The sequence below is a fragment of the Symphalangus syndactylus genome, chromosome 5 (assembly GCF_028878055.3).
Source record: "Symphalangus syndactylus isolate Jambi chromosome 5, NHGRI_mSymSyn1-v2.1_pri, whole genome shotgun sequence".
NCBI classification, from domain to species: Eukaryota; Metazoa; Chordata; class Mammalia; order Primates; family Hylobatidae; genus Symphalangus; species Symphalangus syndactylus.
Genome location: NC_072427.2, coordinates 4,680,075 through 4,693,658, shown reverse-complemented (window position 1 = coordinate 4,693,658; position 13,584 = coordinate 4,680,075). Strand labels below are relative to the sequence as shown.

Sequence of the window (13,584 nt, the reverse complement as noted above, 5' to 3'; positions counted from 1 at the left end):
TATAGTGGTGGGAGGTGAAGTATAAACTCTTATAATGGGAGGCGTTTGTTTTTCAGCCTCTTAAAAGTTGACATTTATCTCCTTACCACTAAGAGTATATTGTTTAAATTAAGATGTGACAGTTCTTTTTTTATCTTTTTCACAAAATGGGCCAAATAAAAATTTTTTTAAATTTATAAGCTAGGCTATATTTTCTCTCCTTTCTGCTACTAAACTTAGGATCACACAGGAAGGAACAGGTGTACACAAATACTAATATATTTATGCCTTTCTTTGTTCTAAGAATTAGAAAAAGAATATTTTGAAAGCATAATAACTTTGTATCCGTATTCCAAAATATACCACACAAGTTGTTGAAAGATAAATTGAGGCAATATATGTGAAGGTTCCTAGACAATTACTAAATTATACGGGAATGGAAGGCACAATTTTCATGAGCTTTACTAAATAACTTACCAACTTCACTATATTTTATGTCATTATCTGAGATTAATCTCACAGTTATATAAGATCTAAAACTTTACACTAGAACGCACATCCCATTTTCTCAGCCGTCTTATTGCAGTCTTCATGTCTTTGTTCCTCAGTGTGTATATAATTGGGTTCAAGAGAGGGGTGATCGCAGAATAAAATACAGCAAGGAATTTATCTAATGACTTGATGGGGAATGGCCAGGCATAAATAAAGACACATGTTCCAAAGAACAAAAGAACCACTGTGATGTGAGCAGTCAAAGTGAACAGCGCTTTGGATGACTTATCTGAAGGGCGACGCTGGATGGTCATTAGGATGATAGTGTATGAGATGATTGGAAGAACAGAATAACACACAGTGAGCACACCACTGTTAGCAATGACCATAATATCTAGCCTGTAGGTATCTGTACAGGCAAGTTTGATTACCCTAGGAAGGTCACAATAAAAACTATCGACCTCATTGGGACCACAGAAGGGTAAGTGCACAGCAAAGGCCAACTGGCTTACCGAATGGAGAAAGCCAATTCCCCATGCAACAGCCATAATGCCGACACATGCATTGCCACACATAATTGTAGTATAGTGTAGGGGTTTGCGTATTGCTATATGTCTGTCAAAGCCCATGGCTATGAGGATCACCATCTCACTCCCACCAAAGAAGTGAAGGAGAAATATCTGAACAAGGCAGCCCTTGAAAGAGATGACTGCGCTGGCTGAAAAAGTCAGTAATCATCTTGGGGGCTGTGACTGAAGACAGAGACAGATCAATGAGTGAGAGGTTGGCTAGCAGGAAGTACATGGGAGAGTGAAGGTGAGAGTCAGATACCACTGTTGTGACAATAAGAAGGTTCCAAACACGATTCCTCCATAGAATACAAAAAACAACATACATAGGAAGGTCTGGAGTTCCTGAGAATCAGACCCAGAAAAATGAATTCAGTCACCATAGAGTTATTTGTTTCACTTGTTGATTCATTCCAGGAAATAGCCTCTGCAGTTACCTTGGAGAAGAGAAGAAGGAAGTCAGAATTATTATATTCAAATTCAAAGCCTCATTTTGTATCATTCTGCTCATTCTTACAGTGACTTTCTATAATATATTACTTAAAGACTTTCAGAATTCAACAACCAAAGATCATAATTTTATCTCACACTACTTCCCTGGCTATGCCTTATAATTCAGTTATCTCGGCTTCTCAATATCTCCATTAATGTTAGGTTTATTCCTAATATAAAATACCACTATTTATGCTTGTCTCTCTGCCAGATTAAGTCGATGCCATAACCCTATGTTTATCTCCTTTTTCTTTGAACTACAAAACAGCATGTAGCACACATGTTATTTGGTGATATTAAAGTTCTTAAGAGAAAAAAAAAGGCCAAAATGAAATGAAAGGTAAAAAATAGAAAAAAAGGAAAAATATCACAAATATAATACTTAAAAATTAAGAGAGGATAAAAGAATAGGGAATTCAAAAGTGAAGTGAGGAAAATGCAATAAAGTTTAAATGAGAGAAAGTGTGAAGGACTTTCATAGGAGATAAAGCTGGTAAGAGATTTTGGAATGCTTTCTAAAGCATTTCTGTTTTATTATAGGGACAAGAACTACTGAAAAATTTTGAATGATTGTTTAATTTAGCTCTGGACTCAATGTGAATTGGAAGGGAGGAAGCTTGGAATTGAAGCCAAGTAATTATTTTCAGCCTAACAATAGGTAATAACTGCAGGTTGTGGTTGTGCGAGCAGGAAAGGGGTGAATGAAGACCTGTAAGATCTCATCGAGCAACATATTAAAGTAGTTAAGATATGAGCTTGTGTGCTAGGAGGCCTGTGTTCAAATCCTGGGTTATCTACTATGTATCTTAATGACCTTAGACAAGTTACTTAAGTGATTTCAGTCTTATGGCCACATCTGGAAAATATAGGTGATAATAGCACAACTTTATAGAAGTTCTTTGAGGATTGGATACAACCAGGTATATAAATTTTCTAGCAAACAGTAATGGTCAATATATAATAGCCATTATTAAGGTACTGATAACAAAATATTTTTTAGCAAGACGTGGAAAATAAAATGTTATTCCAATGTCTTTAAGTAATTGGGAACATTGTGATGGCTTTAACTCTGATTATAATTATAACAAGCACTAGTATAACAATACTTTACATAGAGATCCCTTTTAGGAGCAGAAATAAATACAGAAAAAGGTAAAGGATAGTGATAACTGTCCAGACACAAGGAGGTATTGTTGGGGCATCTTTGTAAGTTGCTATCTGCTAGGTGAGAGACTGAACACTGACTTCTGGGTGTGAGTTGAGAGCCATTTCAACTGTGTATGGAGGAGAGAAAAGAAGTACTGTTTCAAGAAGTTTTGCAGTGAAGAGAAGTAACAAATAAAAGGTGTCCTGAAAGTGAGGCATAGCCATATTAACAATCTTTGGATTAGGTATAAGAGTTAATGGGCAAGTAAGATGTAAAAGAGAGAAGTGGAAATTGATGACTAACATTCCACAGGAGACATGAAGGTATAGAGTTTACGCTTGCCATCTTTTTTGGAGGAATACTGTTATTTGTTTTTTGCTGTTTTTTAAATAACAGTAATTCATAGTGCTTGGAAATTCCACTTTTCTCTTTACTACTCTGAATCCAATTTCTTAGTCCTACACACTCCAGCAGCACATTACTATTTTTAAAGTCCTATAAAAATTTAGTGATTCTAAATATTTTTAAGAGTAAAGAGAAGTCTAATAGCAGAATAAATCATGAACATTCACTTTAGTTCTCTTCTGCTTAGCACAGTAATAAATATAATCATACTAATCACTGACAGTACAAATGATAGGATTTTTATTGTGAGATAATTTCTGTCCTGACTGATTGGTTGGACTGTTTCTTTTGAATCAAAGTGTGCAATTTAGAATAGACCTTAGATATGCATTGACATAAAATTAATTCATTCCACTGATAGACAAGGACAAACTTGAAGTTATATCTCCACATGAAATATGCCAAGGATGAGGTTGACCTGAGGGTTCTCATCTGTAGCAAAAGACTTGCTATCATGGCTGTTAGTAAGAATTCAGGAATGCTATTCTTTAGCAAAAGGAATTTCTTGCTAATGGAGTTGAGACATCTCTTTCCTGAGTTTATGGTGCTGAGGGGATCCTTCACCACCATAATTCTTTCAAAGCTCATTTCTGACTTTTCAAAAATTATTCAAAAAAATTTAGAAGAATTGTATTTATTCTAAGTTGAACATTAAGTTTAGGCTCATTAAAGGAGTTCTTCAGAATCTTACACACTCATTGTAGCAACCATGAAGAGCCAGCCACTGTTGACAGGTAAAATCTTTCATGCCATAGATTATTCTTGGAATTCAACCATTAGAATTATATAATATATATAATATATCTAAACATATAATATATATAATATATATAAACATATAATATATATAAAATATAATATATATAAATATATGAAATATATAATTTATGTAATATATATAATATATAAAATATATATTATATAATATATAATATATAAATATATAAAATATATATTATATAACATATATTATATAATATATAAATATATATAATATAATATAAATATATAAAATATATAATATATAAATATATAATACATAATATATTATATATAAATAATATATATTATATATTGTATAATATATAATATATATAAATAATATATTATATATTATACAATATATAATATATAAATAATATATAATATATTGTATAATATATAATATATAATATATAAATAATATATATTATGTATTATATTATATAAATAATATATATTATATATTATATAATATATAATATATATAATATTACATAATATATAATATATATAAAACTTTTTCCTAGGTTTAAGGAAAAATGCCTTGTGTCCTTATAATAAGTCTCAGTGAGATGGGAGTAGGCATTTGGGTTCTGGCACAAATTCACTGTGTGATCATGGGAATATCATTTAAAAATCTCTGGGCCTTAGCTTTCCTGTTTTTAAAATGAGTGTATTCTATCAAAAGCTCTAAAAATCCTCACAACTCTAGCAGTATGATTTGTACCTTTATGTGAAAGAAATGCCCCAAACCAAGTTTCACTGGTATTATAAAAAGGAGGGAAGGAGGTGGGTAAGAAAACACCGGACCTGGGGAAAGATGGGGAAAAGGACCATTAAATGGAGAGAAAAGAACAAATTAGCCCAGAAGAGTCAGGAGGAGGACTCGACAATTGTTGCCAGCATAATACTTATAACAGGGTTATTCTTGCTAACATTATTCATATTAATTCCTCTAAGTATTTAAGTTAACCGTACAGAATCCTTTCATTTTCCCGGAAGGTAAACACAAAATGGAATTATGCAGAATATATTCCTACTAATAGAACCATCTCATTGTCAATAAAATGCTGCAATTTCATTCATTCTTCTAATATATTTGTTTTATCTTTGTTTCCATCTACTTTCTTTATAACTGGAAGAGACTACAGCAATTTTCAGAGAATGAGGAGTACAAATTTCCCTTTATTTGCACTCCCTTGAAGCATAAAAATTGTAAGAGAATAATATGTAGTGAATTGTCCTTTTTAGTAAACCACTTGGTTGATTAAGAGCCCTTTATGAATGGACTAGATGTACCTGAAGAGATCTGGGAATAGCCAGTCTGAGCTTTGTGTACTGAGACTAACTTTTATAGTCTCACAAGTTCTCCCTTGGCCATTAGAGAAAACACACAGAATTTTCCTGAGTGAGAGGACACTGCCACAGTTTTTTGGCCTATTTGGATATTTTTGCTATCTCACTGAGTCTAAATGTGCTTTTTAAAGAATCACAGCAAAACAAATATAATAAAGTTACAAAATTAAAATCCAGATAGGTTAACAAGAGAGTAGTAATGCTTCGAATTTATAAAAAGAGGAATGCTTAGAACTTTTATGACCAACTTGTGGAGAAAATATAGAAAAATTGCTTTGACCAATAAAAAAACCTCACTTCTTGTAACTTATTTTATTTTGCATCTTTAATTACCATGCAGTAGTTAAAAGTGAGCTGAGTGAGTCACCACAATTAATGTTTCTTAAAACAGTCATAGAAATACATCCAAGTGATGTCTCAGTTGTGTTCCTTGACCACCAGACTTACCAGGTTTTACCTGAAAGATGTCAATCATCTTCTTTGTCCTAAGCACCTTAAGTTAAGTACAGGCACATTAAATGTGCTTTTAAGATCTCAATGGAGTCTTCTCCAGGAATAAATCTCTTCAAATACTTTTAGGTTGTAGATGCTTTTTAAGAGTGACTCAAGAAATGCTTTGAAGAAGACTTCAAGGGCAATAGGATTGTGTTGTCAAAAAAGTGTAACATAGACAAATATTGCATAATACAGAGTACTAGAGTCCGTTTCTTTTTATTATACTTTAAGTTCTAGGGTACATGTGCACAACGTGCAGGTTTGTTACATGTGTATCCATGTGCCATGTTGGTGTGCTGCACCCATTAACTCATCGTTTAATATTAGGTATATCTCCTAATGCTATCCCTCCCCCTTCCCCCAACCCCACAACAGGCCCTGGTATGTGATGTTCCCCTTCCTGTGTCCATGTGTTCTCATTGTTCGATTCCCACCTATGAGTGAGAATATTGTACGAAACATATTGACAATCAACCTGAAAATAATACTTAAGAGTTGTAACAAACGGTTGACCTTACCATTTATCTAACTTAAAGTACAATTAAAATAAAAATAGTTTCTTCCTTGATTTTAGCATTTACTAATTTATATGAACTTGTATTTTATCCATTGGATCCACATAATTTCCATAAGAAAGTTAATTTCCAGTGATGCTTATTATCAGCATAAAAATACTGATAAATAAACCTAGGTCATATATATGTGTATGTGCTTATATACAGATATAAAATAACTACATGAAAATTAAAGGTAGTCATTGCTGTTAATTAGATACACACGTTAGATAGAAATATATAATACTTTTTATGATTAACAAAAATGTTGCAACTTTATCTGAAATACAATTCTTAGATTTAATACATCCGTTTTGCAGATTTCTCAGGTTTTAAGGCAATACTAAAAATGTGCGCGTTCCCTAGTGATCACGGTGATCACAGGAGTCTTGATGGTCCATGGCATTTATCCTGTGCTCTCATCAACCAAATCTGTTATGTCATCTCCATAGAATTTAAAATATGTTGATTCAGCCTTCTCATTGCAAACTTCATATCTTTGTTCCTTAAAGTATAGATGGCAGGATTTAAGACAGGGGTGACAACAAAGTTCACGATGGCAAAAAATTTATCCAATGACTTAGTAGGGAAAGGCCACACATAGAGGAACATGCATGGGGCAAAAAACAAAACCACCACGGTGATGTGAGCCGACAAAGTGAAGAATGCTTTGGATAAATCGTTTGGGGAATGTCGTCGAACAGTGACCAGAATAAAGATGTATGATACAATTAAGAAAAAGAAGGTGACCATAGATATGAATCCACTGTTGGCAGTGACCACAAATTCTAGCCCGTAAGTGTCCATGCATGCAAGTTTAATAACCTGAGGAAAATCACAATAAAAGCTCCCCACATTATTAAGGCCACAGAAGGGTAAATTTATGACGAAAACAAACTGAGACATAGCATGAATCACCCCAATGACCCAAGCTGCTGCTACCAAAAGCATGCACATTTTGGGATTCGTAATAGTTAGATAGTGGAGAGGCTTGCAGATTGCAGTGTACCTATCATATGCCATGACTATCAGCAGCACCATTTCAACTCCTCCCGTAACATGGATAAAGAACATTTGTATCATACAATTATGGAAGGAAATAACTTTACAATCAGTAAAAAGATCATAGATCAACCTAGGAACTGTGGTAGATGAAAGGCTCAAGTCAATGAGTGATAGGTTGGCCAGCAGAATATACATGGGGGAGTGTAAGTGAGTATCAAAGATCACCGTGAACACAATGAAGAGGTTTCCCAGGATAATTCCCACATAGAATAAAGAGAAGAAGAGAAAAAGGAAAAACTGCATTTCCAAGGATTGTGCAAGTCCAAGTAACACAAATTCTGTAACCAGAGAGTCATTTACTTGGTGCATTGAATCAGATAGAAGGGAAGACTCTGAGGCAACCTGAAAGAGAAGAAGGGTTCCACTTAGTGTGGCTGAAAATAATGTGTTAAGTGTTAATAATTTAAAATGTATTATTAAATCTTTTATTTGATAGTAGATTATTTAAAAAATAGTGGGAACCCAGGGTATAAAAGGTTAATGTAATATGGACAAAGCTGTGCTCAGAGGCAGTCTATTGCTTTAAATGTTCTCAATTCCTCAAATACATGAACTTATTAACATCTTCAGAAATTGGAAAAGAATGCATAAAAACTCAAAAAAATTCAAGCCAAAAAATGGTAAAAAACAAAAATAAGGAAATATGAAATCCCAGAAAATGGCAAGATTGTATACAAATATATACAAATAAATGGTTTAAAAAATACAGAATGTTTAAAAATGTAATCAATAATAACATTAAATAAAAATTAGAATACAAATGATCATTACAGTTAAGGCACCTCTGAAAGCTGTTTCCTACATGTGTCTATAATGATCTGCCCCAAACTAACACTTGAATCATACTTGAATTTGAGATGCTGTAGAGACAAAAGGTTGATATCTTCGTAATATAAAAAAGAATTTAAACAGTTTCACAAATCTCCAAGACCTAATGACCAAATGAAATGAAGGAAGAATTAAAATGTAAGCTATACATATATTTGTATATATAGATATATGTGTGTGTGTACACATGTCTTAGAAATCAAAGAAATATGATAAAATGTAACACTATTATTTTTCTGTTAAATTAGGAAAAAGTTTTACAGGCTGGGCATGGTGGTTCACGCCTGTTATCTCAGCACTTTGGGAGGCCGAGGAGGGTGGATCACGAGGTCAAGAGACCGAGACCATCATGTCCAACACAGGGAAACCCCATCTCTACTAAAAATAACAAAAATTAGCTGGGCATGGTGGTGCATGCCTGTAGCCCCAGCTACTTGGGAGGCTGAGGCAGGAGAATAGCTTGATCCTGGGAGGTGGAGGTTGCAGTGAGCCGAGATTGCGCCACTGCCCTTCAGCCTGGCGACAGAGGGAGAATCTGTCTCAAAAAAAAAAAAAAAAAAAGTTTTACAATTACTATTATCCAAACCGGCTAAGGATCAGTGAAATTGGCACTTTTATACACTGCTGGAGGGAATATAGACTGATTCAAACCTTAAAGAAAATATTTTGAAATCATGTATCAAAAATTTTAAGTCCATGCCTTTTGGTGCAATAATACTCTTGGAATTCTATTTTTATATAAGTTTTCAGCATAAAAATATTCATCATACTTTGTTGACAGTGATAAAATCTTGAAATGATTTAAATACCAAACATTAGGTTAAGTATAGTGTATGTACATGATGGACTGTAATAAGTTATTAAAATAAATATCAATAGAAGCATTTATAATAACATTGGGAAGACTTTTCTTAAAAATACTAAGAGTAATCATGGTAAACAAATTGCATAGTACAACATTTTAAATAACAGTAGTTGCTTTTGATTTTTAAAAGAGCTTTACAAAGCTCTAAAGCTCTCTTTCTAGATTTTGAAATATCTTTTGGTATACATATTATAAATATATTTTTTGACAAAACATCAAGTGGCATAGAAAATTGAAGGAATAAATGGTTTATTAAGAATTTTGAAAACTAGGATTGACTCATAAGAGAGCAAACCAACTAAAGAAATGAAGAACTCTACTACTTCCCCCATCTAATCAATCATTTTTATAAATGACTAGAATTTTTTCATAGATGGGATTCTCAAGGAGGTATAGTTAAGTAAGTGAAGGGTCTTGATTAAACTTCTTGAACTTTGCATAATGCTATCATGAAATGGAAACCTTTTGAGACATTCCATCCAGGCAGTTGACAAAGCATCTCGCCTGCCTCACTTTGACCAGAGCTGGCCATACTGAATGAATTCTGGTAATCATTAAATAATTATAAGAAAAATTAATGCTCAGGTGCTCTCATCAAGTTCAGAGTGAGTGAGGTTAGTAATGATGAAGTGGGAAATATTAAGAGATACACAATAAATGGTCAAAGAAATGCAATATAGTACGATGGGATAAGAAGAGATAATATTAGGCCGGGCGTGGTGGCTCACGCTTGTAATCCCAGCACTTTGGGAGGCCGAGGCGGGCGGATCACAAGGTCAGGAGATCGAGACCACGGGGAAACCCCGTCTCTACTAAAAAATACAAAAAATTAGCCGGGCGTGGTGGCGGGCGCCTGTAGTCCCAGCTACTCGGAGAGGCTGAGGCAGGAGAATGGCGTGAACCCGGGATGCGGAGCTTGCAGTGAGCCGAGATTGCGCCACTGCACTCCAGCCTGGGCGAAAGAGCAAGACTCCGTCTCAAAAAAAAAAAAAAAAAAAAAGGAGAGATAATATTTTGGGAAGAATACGGCAGATGGAGACAAATAGATTTGATTTCTGTCTCCACAATATGCATGCATTTTTTTAAACTCTCAGTCAATCTGTGCATGGCTTTCTACCTTCTCTCATCTAGATATTCTCCTAAATGCTCTTTCCAGCATTTTCTGAATGAAATACATATGGATGTTCCCTGGCTTGTGATGGTTTGACTTATAATTGACTTTACAATGGTGAGAAAGTGACATGCATTCAGAAGAAACTGTACTTGAGTATAGTGGTCAATATATTACGTGAGCTATTCAATATTTTATTATAAAATAGGCTTTGTATTAGGTGATCTTAGATAAGCTAATGAAAGTGTTCTGAGCACATTTAAGGTAGGCTAGGCTAAACTATGATGTGAGGTAGATTAGGAATATTAAATGCATTTTTGACATGATGGATTTATCAGGACGTAACCCTATTATAAGTCAGAGAGCATCTGTACATTTTTTAACTATGTTTTACTATTTTCACTTCATTCATAGTGCTATCCCTGGACTTCTTACCCATATTTAGATCACCCAGATCACCGGGGCTTAAGAACAAAGAATTTTGGGAGAGGAATTGAACCCAGGAAGCATTATAGAGTAAATAAGATTATCCCTGGGAGGTTTCATGGACATGCCCTTTATGCTGCTGAGCAGGTGTTTGGTGACTTACTAAGCTCAACACCAATTCATAAGTATTTATTTATAAAGAAATAAAGGTGAAGCTGAAGAATCATGTTTACTGCTTAGGATCAAGTGTTTTATCCTTTTAAAACTAAGATACAATATATAAACCAAGCACTCTAGGACTCTCATCATGAAAGTGATATTTCATCTTATAAGAGCAATTACAGAACAATTAAAAGCAATTAATGTCTGATTACTTTGTCATATTTGGAGATTCCTATTACTGCTGAAATTCATATTGCTACTGAAATGGTGTTTGTCTTGGAGTGTGAGTGATAATTAATTTTCTTAAAGAGGAAAATCCCAAACTACATGAACCTATTAGTCTAAAGACTGAAAAATTCTCTTTATAACATGAACATTTACCATTTTAAAATAAAACAATTGCACTCCAAAATATGAAACTATGGGTGTTCAATATCAGTGTGGAGGAGTCAGAGTCAACAGAATGTTTAAAGAGAGTAAAAAGGAAAGGGAAGAATAAAGATGAATTGGAAAGAAAATTGGAGAATAAAAGAAGGGTCAGGTGAAGGAATAAGAAAGAATCCTAAAGAAAAAACAGGGAGGATAAAATGATGGTCAAAAGAAGCATTGGTGGAACATGGTACATCTTTACTTAGGTTATCTTCATGGCTTAAAGCAATATACATTGCTGCATTATGAACACCTGAGAGAGTAGATTTTACTTGAGTTTTCATATACTGTTTATGTATATTGTCACTGCAAACATGGAAAGTAAAAGAAAAGCTGTAGGAAATAGTCACTGATATGGAGAAAAGTTAAGAGTTTAAGCATGTGAGTGAATGGGTGTGATAATGAGGTATGGTGGGATTGAATGTATAGTTGGATATCACCGGTAGTGGTTCAGCTAACTGACAGGTGAGTTCTCTTCTAAAAGAATTAGGGAATAAGTGATCAAAATATGCTTTAGCCTCCAGGCAGTATTTTACTTATCCTAATATTTGTAGCTTTTCATAAATGTAAAATTAAAGTCCATGAGTGCAGGGAAACTTTTTGCATTGTTCAGTGCAGAATTACTTGCCTAAAACAGTGCCTGTCTCATAGAAAAAGCTCAAGAAATACTTGATGAATGAACTTTCTAAAAACAGCATAATAAGTTGTTAATATGAGAAATAAATATTAGCCCCCACAAAAATAGAGACAAATTGCATTTTAAAGTACTCCTCCATAAGCTTGTACCTGTTGATGAAAACTCAGTTGCATAAAAAAGGGAGTATTTAAATAAGTGAAGAAAGTCCTACCCATTCTGTTACAAACATTTGGAATTATTACACATTATTGTTGAAACCCTGATGACCCAAAGGAGCTTGTTTGGAGGAAAAGACCATATGTTTGATTTCTGTGCCTTCTTAGGAAACACTGATCACTTTGGAAAGCTTCTAGGAGTTTTTCAGAAGCCAAGTTTCCATAGAGTTTGTCATCTTTCCTATTGGAGATCTAAAATTTGTCAGTCATTTAGGGTCTGGGACACATTTCTTCAAACAGGAAATGCAGACATATATTAAACAAAAATGATATTCAGAATTATAGTTTTGTATGGAAGTGGGAAAGAACTTTGAGATTCTACAGGTTGAATGAGAAACAACACAGTGTGGTTAAATGGCTAACAATACATTCAAGAAGTCAGAATCAGAAGGCAGACCTCCTAAATGCCAGTTTGATGGCCTTTCTCATAGTGGTCTATGCTTTCTTAGTAGAAACAGTAAAAAAAACCTAGAAGCATATATGTTTGACAGGATCACTCTAACCTATTGGAAAAACCCTCTTATTCCTTGAGTTCTTATTTTGTTTAAAATAAAATTAGCATTCACTTCCTAAAATATTATTTCTTCTTTTTCACTGGGCGTTGCTCTTCCCAATTCCCTTTCTTATTTCTTCAAACAACCTGGAACAGTTCCATTTCAGAATTCATAGCCATCAACTCCTGTGTACCCTCCCCTGGGATGAGGCCAAGTCTTTCTGAATCTGAGATAGCCTCTCAGCCTATGCATTGGCTGGAGTGTTCCAATGTGGAGGAAGGTAATACCAAAAGAGAGAGAATCACACCAGACTGTGGGAGGTAAAGACTTGAGATTCCCTTCCTCTGGTTTAAAACTAAATCCGGTTTTCAAATAGGATGGGAATAGCTGAGATCAGACATCTCCTTTTCATAGTGGAAAATGAAGTTTATAATGAATTGGAGAGCATGAAAGTCAGAAAACTACGCATATTTAAAGAACTTCATACTAAGGACAAACTGAAATTATAGGGGTTTATATGTGGGATTAGTTTTATAAGACACAATATAATTTAATGATTAAAATTTGAAAATAAGAGATAGTGTGGAAGAAAAAGATAAAATATTTCAGAAAGCAGCAGATTTTGGGCACAAATGTTTTACAGAAGAGAAGAAACTGAAAGGGAGTTTAGAAGGATAGAGAGATAGAAGCAACCATGACAGGGAAAGTTTTGTAATTAAAAGCATCTCTTTTACCTGTCTTTTCAGGCATAGGATGTGCATTTTTAGGAGAAGGAGAATTTCAGATAGCTTAATCTTAATTTATGTAAATACCCCAAAGACAAAGCTATATATAAGATTCTTCGTATTGGAAAGGAAGCTAATTAGCTGCACAGGAGAGTGACTCACTGATGCTGCTGAGACAGACAATACCCAGCCCATTATTAGTTTCTCTTGGGGACTAGGTCTCTGAGTCACACAATTCCCCCATGACAAAAGTATCAAAAGAATTGCCTGCTGATGAGATAGAGGGAAGGAAGGAAGGATTTGAGGTACTATATTGGCTAGTAAAAAAGAATCCCCATTTAGCATGGGTAATCTGAGCATATGAATTGTTTGGAAT

At 34.1% G+C, this 13,584-nt stretch overlaps 1 protein-coding gene and 1 pseudogene across 1 annotated transcript; both read right to left on the bottom strand.

Moving 5' to 3' along the window:
- Positions 1 to 512: 512 nt before the first annotated feature.
- Positions 513 to 4,651, bottom strand: LOC129481978 (olfactory receptor 4F4-like; annotated as a pseudogene).
- Positions 4,652 to 6,686: 2,035 nt separating this feature from the next.
- LOC129481975 (olfactory receptor 4F6-like) lies at positions 6,687 to 7,625 on the bottom strand. Its single transcript, XM_055277028.2, has one exon. The coding sequence runs from the start codon at positions 7,623 to 7,625 to the stop codon at positions 6,687 to 6,689; it is 939 nt and encodes a 312-aa protein (XP_055133003.2).
- Positions 7,626 to 13,584: the final 5,959 nt, after the last annotated feature.